This window comes from Natrix helvetica (assembly GCF_964273705.1).
Source record: "Natrix helvetica genome assembly, chromosome: 1".
NCBI classification, from domain to species: Eukaryota; Metazoa; Chordata; class Lepidosauria; order Squamata; family Natricidae; genus Natrix; species Natrix helvetica.
In genome coordinates this window covers 247579422-247600770 of record NC_138548.1, presented here as the reverse complement: position 1 = coordinate 247600770, position 21349 = coordinate 247579422, and the positions used below count along the sequence as shown (strand labels likewise).

At 39.4% G+C, this 21349-nt stretch overlaps 1 protein-coding gene across 1 annotated transcript; it reads left to right on the top strand.

Moving 5' to 3' along the window:
- Positions 1–6995: 6995 nt before the first annotated feature.
- On the top strand, positions 6996–21116 carry LOC309384704 (uncharacterized protein). Its single transcript, XM_081938446.1, has 3 exons — positions 6996–7121; positions 11739–11822; positions 18298–21116. Exon 3 carries the CDS (start codon positions 18306–18308, stop codon positions 19218–19220), a length of 915 nt encoding a protein of 304 aa, XP_081794572.1. The 5' UTR covers positions 6996–7121; positions 11739–11822; positions 18298–18305; the 3' UTR covers positions 19221–21116.
- The last annotated feature ends 233 nt before the right edge of the window (positions 21117–21349 follow it).

Here is a 21349-nt window from a genome sequence, read left to right as displayed (position 1 = left end):
CCTTGACTTTCAAGCAAACCAAGTCAGGCCATACTGTTTCTGAAATGACTCAGATTGAACTAAGTCTTTTCTGCACCTGTGGAACAGGCAGTTTCTGTAATCCTCTAGACCAGGGCTGTCAAACGTGCAGCCCAAAGATGCATCACACACTGGCCATGCCCAAGCCCAGTTTAGCGAAGGAAAAAAAAAGGTTGTGATACGTCATGTAACAATGTGAGTTTGATACCCCTGCTCTAGACCTAGGTTCATCTTTGGGTGGGCTAAGAAAGAACTCTTTTGAAACAAGGGCAAACTACTGCCAATAGAATGAACAATGGTATACGAGAGTTTTCTATGTTCCCAACCTGTTTCTGGGCCATGTCCTGCTGAAGAATATCTTCAGCGGTATCTTCTGCTTCCCATCTTTCCAACAGTGATTTCTTTGATTTACGAGATTGGATTGAGCCCTTCTCCTTATATAAAGTCCACTTGCTTAGGTTCTCAATGGTAAGCCGTGGAAGTAACATTTCGGAATTCAACCAAGTTGTAGAGTCACATGTAAGAGGTTGGTGCTGAGTCCAGTGTACTTGGTCCGTGGTTCCTGGTTCAATGCTCTGAATGAGGTCTCCCATATCTTCTTCCTCAAAGTGGCTGGAAGAAGAGCCCTGGGACTTCTTCTTTTCCACTAAAAGAGAGGTAACAGCTGTAACAATGTCTATTGCTTGTATTTCAAAATATATGAGTCTTGGGTGTCTACTCAAACCCTTGGTCCTTCCAAAGAATGGAAAACAAAAATGCCACAGAGATATTACAGTATGGATGTTTTATTAAAAATGTGAACATGTTGTTTTGTGCATTATTTCCCCCCTCAGATTATACTTCAAATTTTTAAACAACGATGTATCTTTGGAAAGAGGTTTTCCTCTTGATTTGGCGATATCTAATTTCAGCTAAAAATAAAAGAATAATTGCAGAATCATTTTAAATTGTAACTATAAGTACCACCAAGAAAAAAAAAAGTATTTTCTAGAAAGTAGAACGGGGTAGGTAGATAGATAATTTCCTTTGACAGTGTCACATCTGAACTTTGTTACTAACATATGTATTTTGGAGAACAGTGAAGACCATGCATATTGGACAATCCATTAATTTGTGCGTGGTTTGTTTCAATGTCCAACATTTTATTTATTCCCAGTAACACAGAAGGGAAGAATATAATCAATCTGTGAAATGGACTCAGAAGGGCTAAAGAAAGAGTAGAGCAGAGAATTGGGACTGATCCCCTTAGTACTGCTAACTTTTGATTCTAAGAAGAACATCCTGCATGTAGCCATTATTAAGAAAATTGAATTATACAGTAGCTGAGCCCAAAAAGAGAATGCACTGGGAACCTAAACTTGGAAGGAAGAGGACACAGCAGATGCATTTAGAAAATGACCAGTTGTACATGTTTGACTTTAAAGTCTTCATGTACTACAAAGAATTTTCATTTACTTTAGATTTCACAAGATTGGGCTTACTTAGTATGGATTCATCAGCTTGAAAACTGTAAGGGAATCCTTGTGTATTTCTTTTCCCATTATTTCTAGAGACTCCAAGAGAAACATTTTCTGAATTCACTAATTGGTGAACCTGGGGAAATACAATGGCGAACTTATTGTTAGTAATACGATTTTCTTCCTCAAAAAGTTCATTGGGCTTCATCCGTGTAAAACCAGCTTCATTGAAGAGATGGTTTGAAGCCCTCCCTTCTTGCTGATCCTTTTCTATTAAAGTCTCTTCATTTGAAATTTGATCACAATTTGATGAAGAACAAGAATATTCTTTGCTATCCAAATCCTTTCTCATGTCCTGTCCTGGGGAAGTCTTATTACACGTCTTGGCCAGCCCAACTAAATTAACAATTCTGTTGGCCATTCTTCTCCTGAATCCATATGGTTGGCTGCTCCTCATCCTCTTACCAAACCTCTTGGAGAACCATCCTGAGATGCCAATTGCATGCACTATCTTTAAGAAACGATGTTTCAAGCTTGCTTTTGTGGGAGGTTTATGGCTGAGCCAATGGGTTACTTTCCTGAATGCTGAAATTGTTTGTAATGATCTGTGTCTGGGTTGCTTAAACATTAATTGTTTTTCACCAGTAGTTTGTTTCCATGCAATCTCCTTGGTCTCTTTGCTGCCTGGAGTCTGGTGTGCAACCGTTTTGACCTTTCCTACTTTCCCTCCATCGGCGTCTTTCTTCACAGCAGAAAGTTCTTTCGCTTTAGATCTTGAAAGTGATTTATTTTTCCTTGTATTTTTTTCTAAATGGAGACTTTCAGTTTCCTCCAATTCAGAACCAATTTCTGTTTCCTTTCTGGGGGGAAAAAGCTTGCTAATCGCCAATAGCTTGGTTTTAGCATGTTTGCTGTCTACCTTCAGCAGAATTTGAGGTTGAGAATCAGAGTGAGTGTATCTTTTGGCCAGCGAAACTATTCCATCCACCCTGGTTCGGCTCACTTGGCTTGACGGCTGTTCTAAATGGGAGCTTTGCTTGGCTGCATCAGATTTATTAGGAGCCTGACTTCTAGATTTGACCAATTGTGAAGATGTGCTTTGAATATTGGCCATTGGGTCACTGAAACTTGTATTTTCTTCTACGATGGTGTTCTTTTGTAGGGACTTATTCACGCTAGCATTATGGAACTTTGATCTTGTCATGTCAAGAAGTGCTGTTCCTTTGTTACTGCCACTTTCCCCCCCAGTGCTACTTATCTCATTTTCAGTATCTTCACTTCCACCTCTACTGTCCTCGTAGTTAGACTCATCATATTCTGGTGGGTTTCCATGGTCCCAAGAATCTCTCTCATCTTCAGTGTGGCTTCTGCTGTAGTTTTCTGGGCTGCTTTCATCATCAGTTTGCTCGTAGCTGTCACCCAGTAGAGCTATTCCTGTCACTGGACTTCTCTCCTTCCTCTTAATTTTCTCATTACTCTTCAAATAATTTTCTTTACTTTGAAAGTCTTTCTTCTTCTTTTTGATCTCAGGTTTTTCTTTCCTTTGCCTGGCGGTTTTCTGAGATGTCCGATAACGTCTTCTTTCTCCGGCAAACTGATTTTCTGTAAAAGCTGGTTGCCATTTCTCACCAAGGTGATCTTCCAAAAAGCTTCCCTGCTCTATTGCTTTGAACTTGGTCTTGCCTGTCCCTTTATTTCCACTTCTTTGGTTCCACCTGCATTCATCTTGGGAATCCAAACATGATGAATCTTCTGAATTCACAGGACTTCCTTTGGAAAGCGTTTTGGCTGATTTCTTAGCATTCCTTGTTTTGTCTTCCTTGTTTCTTCTGTTGTACCTCTTTCTGCTGTTAGAGTGAGTCTCCCATTTAGATTGTTTTCCAGTTTTATTATAATTTGTTCTTTGGCATAACTCTTGCTTCCAAGAGAACTCTTCCTCACTTTCTATTCCGAAAGATTCTACATCAGGAGTAGTTCTATACTTTCTTGCTGGCTCTTTATCTTCCTCTTTCAAGGCATATTTCTCACGATCTTCAATGCCTCTTGGTTTGTAGCTTTTGACAATGATATTATGTAGTTGCTCTGAACTCTGATATTCTGGTCTCCCAGTCCTTCTTTTAGTCTTCTCTCCCCAATAGGTTACTGGTTCTCCATATCTTCTCTCGTAATGACCTTCTCTAGTTTGTCTCTTTTCTTTTACTTCTTTGAAGCCTCTCCTTTTTTCTCCCTTGGTCAAATCTTTCCCACTTTTTGTCAGACTTCGTAGGGAAACACAATCCCCATCCTGATCAGAAAATCTATAATCAGAATCCATTTCTTCACCGCTCTTTCTTTTCTTCTGTTTTTTCTTCTGTCTTTTAAATTCTTCAGCACGCTTTTTCTTTTTCTGGGAAGGATTGCTGGATTTCTTTTTTTGATGTGTTTTTTGTTCTGCCTTAGATTGAGAAGGTGCCATTTTTCTTTATTTGTGAGCATATCTGTGAGGGGGAGGAAGAGAAAAATGCCATTTCTATGTCCAACCGTTTGAAAATAACAATCTTTATATGCAATGCAACACACTTACAAATAAGATGATCAATTTCTGTATTATCTGAGGTAATTCTCAGATTCAGGATTTTAGGGACTTGTCAGCCCATCCAACACTTATGTTTTTCTTTACATTTCAAGACAGTAAGGACATCAAAGTTTTATTATTCCAACACACCTATTATATTACAACCAAATCTTGTGCAAAATGTTACACAAAAATGTAAAATTTCTATCTTTATGTTTTACACCTGGATTTTAAATACAATTTCCTTCCTCTCTGCATTGAGATTGAGGACTTTTTTTTTGCGGCTTCTGAATTAAAGAGTTGGGAGAATTAAACTTTTCAAATGCAATTCAAATGCAATCCTAGCAGGAAGAATGGATCCTAGGTAGTTTATGATAAATCCAAAATTACAGTTTCTGCTTATGTCAACAAAGCAAACAACCTGGGAGCTGCACTAATGCATTATTTCATTACAAGCAAAGATGCCAAATTACGGTGAATAGTCATCAAGCACAGAAAATAATTAAACTGTTTAACTTTTCTCAAGCCCTAAACACCTGCAGATATATTTTCTTTTTAAATTCTCCTTAGGAAAACACAGCAATCCTCCTCCATGGCAATTGAAAAAAATAAACTACACTAAAAATCAAACAAGCAAATATTGTGCCCCCAGCAACAATTGTGTCACAGTCTGCTGAAAGGGAATATGTGAACAATATTATTGGGTATGAGAAAGAAAACCCTATATTTGACAAATTGGTAGGTCTGATATTGATTTAGATAGGGTTTCAACTTTTTTCTTTTTAGCCAGAATAATTGAGATTTCTTTCAAAAGTGGTGACATACATAACTGTTAGCCTTTTGCATTGTAACACAAATAAAATTCAGACTTGCATACAGTCCTATTTGTCTATCTTACATTAATAAAAGCTACTCTGATAAAATTTGGTAGATTGTCCTGCATCCCAAATGAATGGAGGTACTACAGCAATAACATTTTACTGATTCGGGATCTAAACCCATATTTTCAGTGCATCCTGATTTTAAAATGTTATCATTTTAGCTAAAAGTTCTATTTTATCTTAATGTCGCAAAAGCAAACATACTTTTTTTTCACTTCTTCCTACTTACCTATCCACTCTGATTTCATTTAAGGGATTAGTTGTGACGAAGTTAGCAGAACTTACACTTTTGCAAAACTAAGCAAACCATGATCATTATTTCTCTAATAACCAGTACAGGTCTTTCCAATATTTATAAGCATATCCACTTTGGTAGCAAACTTTGGTTGAACTAGGAAGTCTGTGCGGTTAGGAACAGAAGGATGAAGGGAAGCTAGTATCAATAATTCAAGATTCTGTATGGCACAGTTGAACTTTTCAACCAACAATGGCACCAGGTGGCGAGCAGTCCTCTGGCAAAATAGAACCAATGAGTTTTGATTAAATGCAGAGGACATGCCAGATTGAGATACAGCGGCAAAAAAGTGCTCTTAAAAACTGTAGATTTCACATTGGAATTAACTCATTGAAATCATTACAGCTGCATTTTTAATTTATGTATTCCTGATTGTGACATGTGGATTTAAAGCTAGATTTTCTTAAACAATTTTGCTTATTAAAAAGAAAACAACTGCAGCATTTGATAAGCTAATGAATCCATTGTGGTACAAACTTTTATTTGCCATCACAAATGTACTGCTAGGGCTAGGCACAGAAAGAAGGAAAAGAGTCAAGTGAAGCTCAGCGAAACAGATTTCCTAAAGACCAGAGAATTTGGGGGGGGGGGGAACTCTCACCAAATAGTAAAAGATCCAATTAAGGTTGATGTGCCCCTATCCCAGCTGATAATAGCAAGGTAAAAAACTGTAATTGTTTCGCCACTCTAAGCCTGGGAGTATTAAATCTGCATGTCAATTCAAAGCCAACAACTTTAGGCTGGGGCCTTTTCTTTTTCTGGTGAAGCCTGGCAGGCGGGTGGGTTCAACGAAATCCAGTCCCAATATTTCAGTCACCATTGGGCTAAATGAGAGCAGAGAAAAGTAGGTAGAATTGTATCAAAGCTACTGATTCCAAAACGTTGTGGCTCTTGTGTCATGTATCTTGCTTGGAAGATGGGGAAATATACCTGTACTTTGAGGAGATACTGGTTTCCTTAGGTTCTGCTTGATGCAGGGCAGCATTGAGATGGAACTGAGGACCGAAAGGGAGCCATGAAAAAAGGAAAAAAGGCAATGAAACATACACACCTCTTGTCCACTGGGTAAGAAGGCAAACGGCCTTTACATTTAGCTCTGATGAAGAACCAGTCAGCTGTTCTTCTCTCTCTCCTCCATTACTGCATTTGTGGTTGCACTGTATGACCTTTGGCTAATGGCATCCCACCTGAAACTTAATTGACCACTTCTCCCAAACCCCCTCTTTATCTGATATATTAATATTATCTATGCGCACATGTTCTTTTCCAAGGAAAAAGGTTGCCCTCCCTTTCCACCTATAAATCCCCACCACTTTTCCATCTCAGCTGCTGAGTAAACCACCCTTTTTTTTGGTAGATCATGGATTAGAGGATGGGGGCTTCTTACCTACACAGTAATAAAGCCCCCTTGTTGCACCATGCCGACCCTCTTATCACCACCCTACCAGGAAAACTCAGATGCTGGTGGGAGATCCCATGACTGAACCTTAGTTTTCAGTAGCACAAACTCATCCGTTTTTTTTTTTTTTGGTGTTTTTTTGCAAGCTAGTTTGTCTGCCTGCCTTGGGGCGATGAAAAAAGAGGGAAGAGCTTGAGGCGGCGTTAAAGTGCTGTTATCTATTGTTAAAAAAGAAAAAAAGGCAGCTAGATCCTGCACCCCCGCAAGGTCGTTAAGATAAGACCTGGATGCTAGCCTTCCTTTGCATGTTGGGTGGGGCCTGAATCTCTTCCCTCGGCCCGTAAGAGGTTACTTAGTTAACATCCACTTACGTTGGGGGTGGTGGCGAGAAGGAGATAAATCTCCCAAAAGCCGATCCTGATTTAACACTTTTTCAATCGCTTTCCCAACCAGATAAGACTTCGCTTTTCCCGAGAGCTCGCGTCCTGGGAACGACTGGACGTTTGGAAAGAAACAGGTTAGTTCGGGTTTTCATGGGTTTTCCCCTCGTGTATAGATGATGATGATGATGATGATTTTTTAAATAATTCCCAGTTTGGCCCCCCTAAAAGTCGAAAGTATCTCATTCGAAGTGGCTCTCTTATCCCTTTTGATCCGTCTCGTCCGCTTCTTTTCCCCCCAAGGCCAGACGCTCCCAAGGGGAAGCCTTGCAAAGTAGAGGCCGCGAGGGAATAGTCTGGGGAGGCCGGGAGGGCTTGGCTGCCCCTTCCCCACCCTTCGCCACTCGTGAATCTCCCTGGGTGGAATGGAAGAGTATTTCCCTTCTGCCCGATTTCTTCGACAGCCATTCCGAAGCGGCAGGGGAGCCTTTTGGGGACAAGATTTGGGCTTCGTCCACATTAATGCGTTTATTTCCACCTTTAGATGCGGGGGGCCTCCTTGTCTTTCAATGCCCCTTTGACAAAATAACTGAATCAGTCAAATGTGTTTTGTAATTTCCCCTTTGGGGCCTGGATCTTTCCCAAATCCAGCCTCAATGCCCTTTTATTATTATTATTATTTTCCCAACTGGTGCAGCGTGCCCTACGTAGGCTCAGGAGCATGGGATAGGGAGATGGGTTTTCTTGCATGACTCGGATTTAAGAAAAAGACCCAGGGGCTTCCGTGCCAGCTTCCTGGCTTTCCAAGGTCGAGGAGAGGGGCCCAGCTGGACGGATCTCATTCCCCCTCCTCCCCACCAGATTGTGTTTCAACCGGGTTTTCGAGGCAGCACCGAATGGCGTCTCGGGATAAAAATGTCCGTCTTTGGGGATTGGCTCAGGATCGCGTGGCAGAAGAAGCGCGGCACGCGCCCGTGGGGAAGTCAAACTTAGCAAGGAGCCGCGGTGTCGCGCTGGGCTTGGTTTACCGGCCAGGTTCAACCTGTAGCCCCAATTCACGCGCTCTTTTCCAAACCAAAAGAGGGAGGGGGCGGGATCGGGTCCGGAGTTTACACAGCTCAATTGCCAAGCGGGGGAACGCGTCTGCCAGCCAGGGCCCCGCGGTGGCCTGAGCGCAAAATCTCGGCTATTGGAGAAAGAACGGACGCGACTGCGACTCCTTTCTCGCGTGCAATTTAAATTGGATGGAAACCTTCCGAGGGTCGCTTAAACCCGGTTGCTCAGTCAGTCAAATTAGAAACGTTCTCGGGTCAGGACGTTGTTGTAAAGGCGTGGCATAAACTGTTCAGTTTGGAGACGATAACGGAGAAGGATGCTTTTTCTTCATCTTGGGCTTAGAATAACTTTATGGGTCACTTTAAATGGACACTAATCGGCGTACATTGGAATGAGATTTCGTTGCATACAGCTCTCAAAGAGTCACCATCCCCAATATACTCTACATCAACCTGACAAAGGCTAAATTTCCTGAGATTAAATCAGTAAAATAACCCACAATCTTGTAGTTCTTCTATCTTGTTTTTGCTGACACTTTTACGCAGTGGAACAGGGGAGAGGATGATAGGCTATGAATTCTGTTTATGAAGGCCACCAAGATAACAGATTCTAGGAAGAAAGGGGGGGGGATGACTGCAGTTTCTAGGGGCCGATATTCAGATTCCGCTTTGAAGCAATATTGCATTCAGTACTAGGGGATGAAATGGATTGTGAAGTTCACTAACCCAAATATCCAATATGATCAGGCTCGGCAATAAACTTGCTAGCTTCAAAAAATCCCAATGCTAGTCAAATTCTTAGTCATTCATCTTCTAGTATCATCCAGAGATGGCTAACTAACCATCCAGGGATTGTACATGCAATTGACCAAGTGGACTGTTATTTTAAGGAATCTGCCTTGAAAAGTCAGCCCTGAAGTTCAGAGAAGCTGCAACATCTGAAACCCATCTGAAAATAAACTATAATTCTTTTTTTATCTGACTTAAGCCTCTGTGATAATGTGTGGTATTACCACGTGGTAATCCAGAATGCCAGTTTTAATATGAGAAAACAAAAAGAGGAACCTCTCCAAAATAAATAAACAAACAAATATATTGGGGAAGTCAATTCCAGAGAAGGCATATTCGCTGCAACCCCCCCCCCCCCATAAATGGAAGTAATCTTGTGCACCTTCCAGTTTCAAAGGGAAAAGAAACTGATTGTAAATTTCACTAGAGAAGAGACCAGGTGACACTACCAATTCCCAAAACACTGACCCCATAGAACTGGCCTCTTCTTTGGATTCAGTGGAGCAGATAATAATAATTCCCCATTCCCATCCCTCTTTCCTCTCCACCCTATATGTTAAACACAGTTTAGAGAGATTTCTACAAATAATATTTTGAGACTTAAGCAGATTGACTTACAGGTGAAACTCGAAAAGTTAGAATATCGTGCAAAAGTTCATTTATTTCAATAATGCAACTTAAAAGGTGAAACTAATATATGAGATAGACTCATTACATGCAAAGCAAGATAGTTCAAGCCGTGATTTGTCATAATTGTGATGATTATGGCGTACAGCTCATGAAAACCCCAAATCCACAATCTCAGAAAATTAGAATATTACATGCAATCAATAAAACAAGGATTGTACATAGAACAATATTGGACCTCTGAAAAGTATAAGCATGCATATGTACTTGGTTTGGGCCCCTTTTGCAGCAATTACTGCCTCAATGCGGCGTGGCATGGAAGCTATCAGCCTGTGGCACTGCTGAGGTGTTATGGAAGACCAGGATGCTTCAATAGCGGTCTTCAGCTCTTCTGCATTGTTCGGTCTCATGTCTCTCATCTTTCTCTTGGCAATGTCCCATAGATTCTCTAAGGGGTTCAGGTCAGGCGAGTTTGCTGGCCAATCAAGCAGAGTAATCCTACGGTCATTGAACCAGGTTTTGGTGCTTTTGGCAGTGTGGGCAGGTGCCAAGTCCTGCTGGAAAATGAAGTCAGCATCCCCATAAAGCTCATCTGCAGAAGAAAGCATGAAGTTCTCCAAAATCTCCTGGTAGACGGTTGTGTTGACCCTGGACTTAATGAAGCACAGTGGACCAACACCAGCAGATTACATGGCTCCCCAAATCAATACAGACTGTGGAAACTTCACACTGGACTTCAAGCATCTTGCAGTGTGTGCCTCTCCATTCTTCCTCCATACTCTGGGTCCTTGGTTTCCAAATGAGATGCAAAAGTTGCTCTCATCAGAAAAGAGGACTTTGGACCATTGAGCAATAGACCAGGTCTGTTTTTCTTTGCCCAGGTCTGTTTTTCTTTGCCCAGGTAAGACGCTTCTGATGTTGTTCGTTGCTCAGGAGCGGCTTGACAAGACATTTGAAGCCCATGTCTAGGATCCGTCTGTGTGTGGTGGCTCTTGATGCCCTGACTCCAGCCTCAGTCTTCTCCTTGTGAAAGTCCCCAACACTTTTGAATGGCCTTTTCCTGACAATCCTCTCCAGGCTGCGGTCATCCCTGCTGCTTGTGCACCTTTTTCTTCCACACTTTTCCCTTCCACATAATTTTCTATTAATGTGCTTTGATACATCACTTTGGGAACATCCAATCTCTTTTGCAATTACCTTTTGAGGCTTTCCTTCCTTATGGAGGGTGTCAATGATGGTTTTCTGCACAGCTGTCAGGTCAGCAGTCTTTCCCATGATTGTGATTCCTACTGAACCAGACCGAGAGACCATTAAAAGGCTCAGGAACCCTTTGCAGGTGTTATGGCTTAATTAGCTGATTAGAGTGGGACACTTTGAGCCTAGAATATTGCACCTTTTCACAATATTCTAATTTTCTGAGATTGTGGATTTGGAGTTTTCATGAGCTGTAAGCCATAATCATCATAATTATGACAAATCACGGCTTGAACTATCTTGCTTTGCATGTAATGAGTCTATCATATATTAGTTTCACCTTTTAAGTTGCAACACTGAAATAAATGAACTTTTGCACTTGTAGTTTCCTTTAAAACACTTGTTGAAGACAGCTTCCACCTTCACATCAATGAATGGCATAGATTTTGTGCAGCTAGAATGAATGGTATAGATTTCATGCAGCTAGATCTTTGCAATATACAGTATTGGGGTGAAATATAAAACAAGGGTTTATATTTACTTTCCCCTGACATGGTGAAAATTCCTTTAATGATTGTAAATTTCACCTGTTTTGAATCCTAAAATGATGAGACCCAGCATTGCCTGTCATGACACTTGGCTTCTTGAGCAATATACCCTACCCCCCAGTGGTGACATTTACTACCAGTTCTGTGGCTGTGGTTTGGTGGGATTGGTGTGGCTTGGGGGACATGGCAGGGGAAGGATATTGCAAAATTTCTATTCCCACCCCACTCTGGGGCCAGCCGGAGGTGGCATTTGCTGGTCCTCCGAACTACTCAAAATTTCCGCTACAAATCCTTAAAACCTGGCAGTATCCCTAGGATTTTGGCTCCAGTGGATGATGGTTCCCTTGGGTGATGCTAGGTTTATTTCTCCTTAAATGATTGTTGCTTTTTTCCAGATTTATGGTGTATTTTTTGGTCTTTTTGTTATACGTGTATTGCTCTATTTTGTAAACCTTCCAGTGTTGCAACTAATTAGGTGGCTTATAAATTTTGTAAGTAAATAAATGCAGTAAATGTCTGGTTTCTTTATGCCAACAGAAAGCAGTGATTCCAGTGATGGTTTTCAGCCTGCTGTGTAACTAAAGATATAAGTGTCTTAGAAGAAAACACTTTTGGAGAACGGAAGGTAATGAATTAAAATGAATGATAGTCTGTAAATACACGCTTATAGTAGGAGACAAAATAAAGCAATGTTGACTCTTCAACAGGAAATGGTTTTGTTTAGCAGATGCATGCTATTACATTCTTTTGGAGAAAAAGGACCATTTCTAAAAATACATTTCAATAAAGCCAATGCTAGCCAAACTGGAAAATTGTAAGCTCTAAATTAACTGTTTATGTGCCAGGCCACAGGAAAGTAGTTGGGTAACCTAATTTAATATTAAAACTAACATGGTTTAATAACTTCCATTTTTCTCTTCCAAATTGTGTGTGTATGTTATGTGTATGTGTGTGTAGGTATGTATGTATGTATGTATGTATGTATGTATGTATATATATATATATATATATGTATGTGTGTGTGTGTGTGTGTGTGTGTGTGTATATATATATATATATATATATATTCGTAGATTTTCACGGGTGTAGACCCGAATACAACAAAACCAGCATATATATATATATATATATATATATATGTATGTATGTATGTATGTATGTATGTATGTATATGTATATGTATATGTATATGTATATGTATATGTATATGTATATATCAGGAATAGCCAACACTCCAGAAGACAGGCTTAAGATACAGAAGGATCTTGACAAACTTGAACATTGTGCACTATCTATTAAAATGAAATTCAATGGTGAAAAGAGTAAGGTTCTACATTTAAGCAAGAAAAACGAGATGCACAGGTACAGTATAGGTGGTACCTTGCTCAGTAGTAGCAACTGTGAAAGGGATCTTGGAGTCCTATTGGACAACCATTTAAATATGAGCCAGCAGTGTGCAGCAGCTGCCAAAAAAGCCAACACAGTTCTAGGCTGCATAAACAGAGGGATAGAATCAAGATCACGTGAAGTGTTAATACCACTTTATAATGCCTTGGTAAGGCCACACTTGGAATATTGCATTGAGATTTGGTCACCATAATGTAGAAAAGATGTGGAGACTCTGGAAAGAGTGTAGAGAAGAGCAACAAAGATGATTGGGGGACGGGGAGACTAAAACATGAAGAACGATTGCAGGAACTGTATGTCTCGTTTAATAAAAAGGACTAGGGGAGACATGATAGCATTGTTCCAATATCTCAGGGGTTGCCACAAAGAAGAGGGAGTCAAACTATTCTCCAAGGCACCTGAGGGTAGAACAAGAAGCAATGGGTGGAAACTAATCAGGGAGAGAAGCAACTTACAACTGAAGAGAAATTTCTTGACAATTAGAACAATTAATCAATGGAACAGCTTGCCTTCAGAAGTTGTGAATGCCCCAACACTGGAAGTCTTTAAGAAGATGTTGGATAGCCATTTGTCTGGAACGGTATAGGGTTTCCTGCCTAGGCAGAGGGTTGGAGTAGAAGACCTCCAAGGTCCCTTCCAACTCTGCTATTGTATTGTATTTTTGTGTGTGTGTGTGTATACATACATGCATACATGCATGCATACATACATACACACACACACACACAAAACTACTAGGGAGACATAGAATATTATAGTTGGTATATGATACACAAAGGTCTTTCCAAGAACAGAAGACAATTCACTTAGCAACAATCCAGGCAGCCAATCCAAAATTCCTTATACATACAGTCCCCATTTATGGAACATAATTTAGCAACACATTAACACCTTTAAAACTTCCTTCCAACACACTGGCTGGAATATTTAACAAATGCAAAGCAATCAAACTGTATAATTAAAGCATGTCTACTCATGTACCTTCAAATTTACATCAGTAAATAAATCAGTCAGTAAAATCAGTAGGTTTTGGGAACAAAGCCATTTGGAAACATTCATTATTAAACCTAATTTTTTTTCATTAATTTCTCTTTATATATTGTATGAAACATTTTTTAAAAAACCAGAACCATTAACATAGCAAACTAGGAAACGCCAATTCTCTAGTCTAAATTTCTTCCAAATTATCCATGTTTATTTTAATACTGATTTTTGATTTCACTGAATTTTTGACTTAGTCTCTAAAACTTGCAGGGGCTTCTGAGACAGCCTAGTGGTTCTAAATATAAGGTTAACATGCTAAATCTAAATCTAATCTGATTTTGATTTTCCTCCAAAAATAGGATTATTCCTCTTTCTCCTCCTCCTCCTCCTCCTCCTCCTCCTCCTCCTCCTCCTCCTCCTCCTCCTCCTCCTCCTCCTCCTCCTCCTCCTCCTCCTCCTCCTCCTCCTCCTCCTCTACAACCTCCACCTCCTCTTTATCGTAGCTCACCCAATACATCCATTTCAACCTGGAGATTGGTTGCTTGTGAGGACCAATGGCCACCTTGGAAAAGAAGTGGAAGGGACCATTTTAAGTACTCCTTCTTCCTTGGTGCTTCAATTTACATTCTAATTTTCTACTCTTTAAAGTGGAAAGCATCCTTACTTTGTAAAAATTCATTGTTGCAGAAATAGCGGAAAGTATTCAAACTATTGTTCACTGTAAAATATGGGTGTATTGCTAATAATGATTCATTACCTTTTTGTGGTTTGGAGAATCATAAAAGCTGGGTGGGCATTGTGTTTCTGTGGTATGATTCCTGTGCTTTTAAGACGAAATGCACATTTGCATATCCCACTGAAATCTTGCCAATTTAAAAAAAAATACTTTTATTAAAAGATAAACATAAATACCATCTAAAAAGAATTTTAAAAATGCAGAATAGGAAAAATAGAAGGAAAACTAGAAAGAAAGAATAAAGATATATATATAGTAAAAAAAAAAGGAATAACTTCCCCTTCATCACAAGTACAAATTATTTTAGAAACTTTCAGCTTTTTTTTGAAGGTGACTTCTTTCCATAACTCATCTCTTGTTTAATAAACAAATCCTTAAAACACATTATTTCACTCCTGATCAGCAAAAGTCTGTTAAGGGTTAGCAGAAATAATAGCACATCTATTTGATCAAATAAACCACATTTGTATTTGTTCTTTTATTTTTAATAATTTGAATCCTGACCCTTCAAATAATGTCTTAGCACTTTATTTCTTTTCATTTGTCATTGTTCCTTCTCACAAAATTCTTCAAAGTTTTCTACAAATTCCCTTTTGCAATTTCAATATAGGAAAATTATCTTAGGTCACTCTTTTGGTTTGTTATTTGTATATCCCTTTAAATTATTAACATATCAGCCGGTTTCATTTACATGTTCAGTGTAGCATCTTTTTCCATGTCATTCTTCTAGCCTGTCATTTTTTAAAACCATTTTCCAATAGGTCTCAGTCTTGTCTGATAAAATTGATTTCTCTTCCATAACTTCTTTTAAACACAATCAAAAGTTAAAATTAGCTTCTAGGGCCATTGTTCAAAAATATCCTTCAGTATGTCAAATGTTAACACTTACATAAGTGTTACTTTCCTTTAATTATAATCTTTAGTTCCTTCTAGTTGCCTCTAATGTCCAACCTTAAAAATCTCATCCTATTACGTTGTAGACATTCTCATGAGATCTCCTGATTGGGAGAGGAATTATGAAGAGCTTACCAGCTCTTCATTCTGCCACTGTCATCACCATTTTCACCATTTTTTCTCCTGGAAGTCAAAGCTGGACATACTGTTTTTAAAATTAAAACTTTGAGCTCAGCATATGACTTTCAAAGGTTTGCGATAATATTTGGTTGAAAGAAAATTGGCATGAAAATAATAGATTCAAGAAAAGCAGGGTTGCCGCTCAGATCAAGAGACAATGTGCATGAATTGATGACTGAGCTGGCTTGGATAATGTGCATATGTTAAAGTAGATATTATTGAAATTGTATCCATCCCATATTCTAATTTTGCATCCTCGTTGGATTAAAGAAGAGATACATCTCTCTTTGCTTTTCAGGAAAAGATGAGTATTAATTAGTCAGGAAAATGTAGGTGAAGGAATGGCAGTGTGTGTGTGTGTGTGTGTGTGTGTGTGTGTGTGTGTGTGTGTGTGTGTGAAAAGAAGGATCAGTCTAGATTCCCTATGTAGCCATGGACTAAGTTCACTCCTCCCCTTAAATTCAGTTGATACTTATCTAACTCCAAGCAGGTGCTAACCATTAGTTGAGAAGATTCCTATGTATAGGCCTTTTAGCAATACATTAATTTAATTGGATCTTCCCATGGAGACCTGGTCTTTCCTGCCTGACAAGCTGTTTCACAGTTTTACCATTTCAAATCAGGTAAGTAATTTTAGTTAGGTAGTAAATTAAAAGCCAAGAGGGTTATTGACCAAGGTGAGGGATTTGGTAGTCTATCCCTTTTATTTAGTAACCATAGTTTTTTTTTAAAAAAACCCAATTGCAAGTGAATCAGTGTTGTCTCCCCACACACACACACACACAGAGCCCCCACTTTGCTTACACAGAACGAGCAGCTATTGAATTGAATCTCCCCAATTTGCTTCTGTGCTTCAGGAGATCATGTTACTGCTTTGAAAAGGAAAAGAAAATTCATATCCAATCTCTTCCTCCTCAAAAAGAAACCGGAGGCGATTTGCTAAAATATTCATGCCCAGGAAGAGAAGAACCAGAGCAATTAAATGACACACGTTTGGAAAAACATTTCACAGATCCTTTGTTGCCTAATTGTTGGTTGGTTGGTCACTCAGTCAGGCTCAGGGCACGGAAGTAGGGGCTCTCCTTCTGGGTCCTCAGGAATGTCATAGGTCAGAGAGCGAGGCTGCTCTTTTATTTTTCTTCCTCTTCAATTGTGTCCAGTTCTCAGACTACTTGGATAAGTCCCTGTGATTTTCTGGGCAAGGATTTTCAGAAGTGATTTGCCATAGCCTTTTTCCTAAGGCTAAGCGAAAGTGACTGGCTCATGGCCCCCAGTTGGCTTTAGGTCTAAGGCAAGATTAGAACTCACCGTTGCTAGACTGATGCTATACCAAACTGGCTGATATTAATCACTACACCAAATGATATTTGGACAGAAACGTGGAAGCAAAATATTTATATAGCGGATGAATAGCACATTATTTATTGATCCAGTTGTTTCGTTGTTTTGTGTCTTCGAGTCAGTGTTAACTCCTGGCAACAGCCTAGGCTAATCCCTGCAGTTTTTCTGGCAAGATTTGTCTCCTTCTTAGGGCTGGAGAGAGGGACTGGTCCAAAGTCACCCAGCTCATTTTGTGCCTAAGGCAGGACTACAACTGATGGTCCACTGTTTTCCAGCCTGCTACCTTAATTCAAAAGGTACCTGCTACCTGCTTCCAAATTTAGAAGACCCAAATTTATAGAAGTGTTAATGGGATTAGTTTAAAGGGCTTCTTATTTATTAGATTTCTATCAAGTTGAAGGATGGAATAGCCCATCTGATAATACAAATATCAAACTGTATAAAGTCATGAAAAGGCTCACAAGGTTCAAAGATCAAAGCATATATATGTGTATGTATGTATATGAATGAAAATGTTTTGCTTCAAAAAAATTTTTTAAAGGAAGCCAACAGGTTTTTTTTTGCTGCCATCTAGTGGTCGCCTGGATGTTTGCAGGGCAGATCTGGTTGCTTAACCAAGACCAGAGTATGAATGCAATTAACATTGCAACTGCCTAATGATATTAGAAGGATCTTATATTTGAAAAGGCTTGGTAAGGAGAGTCTCTCCAAAAGACCTGTACTTTGCCTACTTACTTATTTACATCAAATCCAAAAGCCACTAGAATCTGAGGATGGTATTATGACCTCCCATTCTTTTTGATGCAGTGGGATCAGGCAGGTGATATACCATTTCCCCCAATCTGATATCCTCCTGCTTTGGATTTCCTATAATTCTCTGCCAGCATAGTGTTTGATTGAAATCCAGTATGTCAAGAGAGCAGCAGATCGGGAGTAGCTTCTGCAAGTTTCAGGGCTCTCTTCTCTGTAAGCAGCCACAGGAGGACTAAGAAAGCATATAATCAGAAAGGAAAACGTTTCTGATTTCTGGGTGCATAAACGCAATGTAAATAAGTATTTTTCAACCTTGGCAGCTTGAAGATGTTGTGGACTTTGGCTCCAAGAATTCCCCAGTGAGCCTGCTGGCTAGGGAATTCTAGGAATTAAAGCCCACACATCTTCAAGCAGCCAAGGTTGAAAAATACTGCTGTAAACACATACAAGATATTCAAGGTTTCCCAGCTGCAGCTTTGGCTAGGAATAGATTCCATCTAAAAAGGGCATCCTGACCTAAATTAACTGATCATTTGTTCCAAATTACTGATGTCAGAATGCTTATGACCCTGGAAAGTTTGGATCTTTGTCCCAACTGCTACAGCTTCCATGGCTTAGGCCATGAAGCTTACTCCAGGCCTGTGGGATCTAGAATGTGTGTTGCCTGGCAACACTACAGCTATTCCTACATCAATTAGAGACCTGGAGGCGAGGGAAAATACTAGAAGTACCACCCTTTAGCAAATTACATATTAGAAAGCTCTTTTCATTAACTTCCACTTCTATCTCAATCTTTAAATCTCAGAAACACTCATGGAGGCAGAAGCCACAAAAGATAAGATGGCCGTGCATCTCAATGACACAGAAAAGCCAAAATCTTGCAGGGAGAAGTTTCTTCAAGCATGGAATGAAAAGCTGAAACTCCAGCCATGCCCCAAATTGTATTCTCAAACATTAGCATCTCAGTCGGAAGTTAATATTTCTGTCCAGGAAATGCGGACAAGGAATAACGAGGCCCTGTCAGATTTACAAACAAGGGCCTCATTGCAACATAATGAAAACGCCGTTTACTATGTGAAAGTAATGCCTCTTCCTCCAGAGCGAATGCATCCAACTCCTGGGGGTGTATGTGTAGGTGAACATTGCCCACAGCAAGATGCTGTGGCATCTTGGCATAGCAACCGTGATGCTACAGACAAGAAGGTGCCAAGTGGATCCGTGACAAGTGTTGAAGAGGAACTCCTACAGATTTGCGTTTCTGATTTACTGATGGAGTCTCCAGCGCGGAAGAGGCCCAGATTGCTGCCACCTCACCGAAAGATGCATGTAGAAGTATGGAAGAAAGAGGCCTTGCCCCCATTGCAGAAGAATGCAAGAAATCCAGTCCCGTTGGCATACAATCACCTGGTAGATACCATGTCAATGACCAATCTTGCTGACCTCCCTGAAGTGGAATCTTTTTATCGCAGATTTAATCCTAAATTAAAACAAAGTTGTGATAGGAAGAACAATCCAATCCAGTCAGGAGCCGACGGCTTTTTGCATGTCAGGAACATAGACGTTTCTACCCCTCAAGAGGCTTTTGGAAAAAGTGCCAAGCAACATCAGCAACTGAGCTTGAAGAGAAGTTCTCCCTTACCTGATCTTATGGTGGCAAACATAGAATCCATGAACTCTCAAAATATCCACCTGCCACCAAAGAAACGATACACTCATGGCTGTCTCTAAGAGATTTGCTGCTAGGTTGGCTGCATTTTATGCTAGATGTGCCTAAGACCAAAGCTTTTAACAAATCTTCCAAATAATAATTATAAATGAATATATATTAGATATTTTACAGTGCTTAGTGTAAGATGTTACTTTTGTATTTTTGAAATAATTTTTAAAGGATGTAATTGAAATTGTTTTTCACTAATTAATTCTTAGTAACTTTAGAAATAGGATATTATTTTCTCCCCTTTCCACCTGCAAAACAAGATATTGTGAAAAACACTTCTGTCTGCAGCGTGGCTCCATCAGCAATGAAATTGGATGGTCCATTCTTACATGCTCACAAACAGGAATTATTTCAGAGTGTGAGGGATATTGTAGAAATATAGGATGTCACTAATTTGTGTACATAAAATGTGACAAAATCACGTATTTGCCCATTGTGTATGCAATTTTTCCCCCAATACTTTTTTTCAAATTTGATGTCACTTTATTGGCCAGAAAAAGGATCTTGTATTCTAAAATAAGAACATGTAAATGTCCCTTATACCTGCCTAGTTCTGTACTATTCCATATTTTCAGGCTGTAGTCTGAAGCCCAGGAATTAAATCTGGGAGAGTGAGTACAAATCAGAGGATGTACCTCTGAGATTTTTGGCCTTTTACTTTGTTTCATCTGGGAAACATTGTTTTCTGGAGATAGGAGCAGTGGCACATATTTTTCACAATGGATTTAAGAAGAAATGAAAATATTTGACTATGGTTTCCAAGTCCCGTTTCTTTTAAGTTGCTAATCATTAGCTTAAAACATTCAGCTTTGGTATTACTGTACTTGAATTTTATTCAGGTTTTTTTTAGTAGTTGCAGTCCCTACTCCCTATGCAAGTACCATCATATAAAGAGGCCTGAAATAGTCCCTGGGGATTCTGGGAAACAAGATAGTATTGGAAAGAGGCAAATTCCATTCTGATTCACTGGGATATAAACGAGGGGAGAGGAAAAACACAATTAGACTTGCAAGGCTGACAGCAGCCCTTTAAAGTAGACAACCTTAGGAAGATGTCACAGGAAGACTACAACTATATTTCTTTGAAATAGGTTATAACAAAGTCTGCAAGACCAGTTGTTAGTGATTTGATGAGGTGTTCATTAAAGTTCATTGGGCCACAGGAAATGGGAATCACCTTGTCCTGTACCTCAGATCGTAGTTTATGCCTCTCAGCTTGGCAAGAATAATTTGGATCATTGTTCAACGTGCCAGTATCATTTTCTCTATATCACTGGTGGCAAACGTTTTGGTCTTCACATGTCAACATTTCAGAAATACCTAACTTGACTCTGCTGGCATTTCACATTGCTGTCCCAAAACAAAAGAGAAACAATTCTTTACATGTTCATTTATTTTAAAAAAAATCCAATTGTGTGTGATCCCCAGAATCTTTATCGTAAGCTGCTTAATGTCAGGCAATGTACTCTTTATTCACAAGTCCCTGTGACCTACCTACATAATGCTTTCATTCTTGAACTGGCTTCAGAAGATGATCTTCCATGGCCTCTGCAGCCTCAGAAAATTTTACAAAAGCATACCCCTTTTCCAAACAATTTTTAGAGGGTCAAGGATAAGCATTGCCTTCTCAGGAGACTTCTGCAACCTTCAAAAATCACAGAATGCAGTGAGAGCTTAAAAATAGGTGTTGGTGGACACTAGCATGTCACCCAAAGCATCGTGGCATGTCCTAGGTTCACCATTACTGTCCTGGAGAAGCACTATTATGTAATCCTTTGTATAGAACTTGGAATTTGGTGGATTAGATTTACTTTCAATGAATTGTAACAGGGCTCACAATTACATAGAAAAATGTGTTAATGATTGTAATAAAAACGTGTTATATATTTGGCCTGCAGCATCTTTTCAAAGTGGGAAGCATGTACTTTGAAATATACAGTATGTAGATAAATTGCATATATTAAAAAGGATTTTGTAAAACTACCTGTGAAGAAATGGTTTAGATTATTTTAAGTCTAAAGTTAAAAGGATAGCAAAACATGAAAAAAAGACCCCAAGCATTTGGAATTTATAGATATTCTAAACATTTCAAAGACTGTAAAATTAAGATAGCATCACAAAACGTATTGGCCACAAGAAAA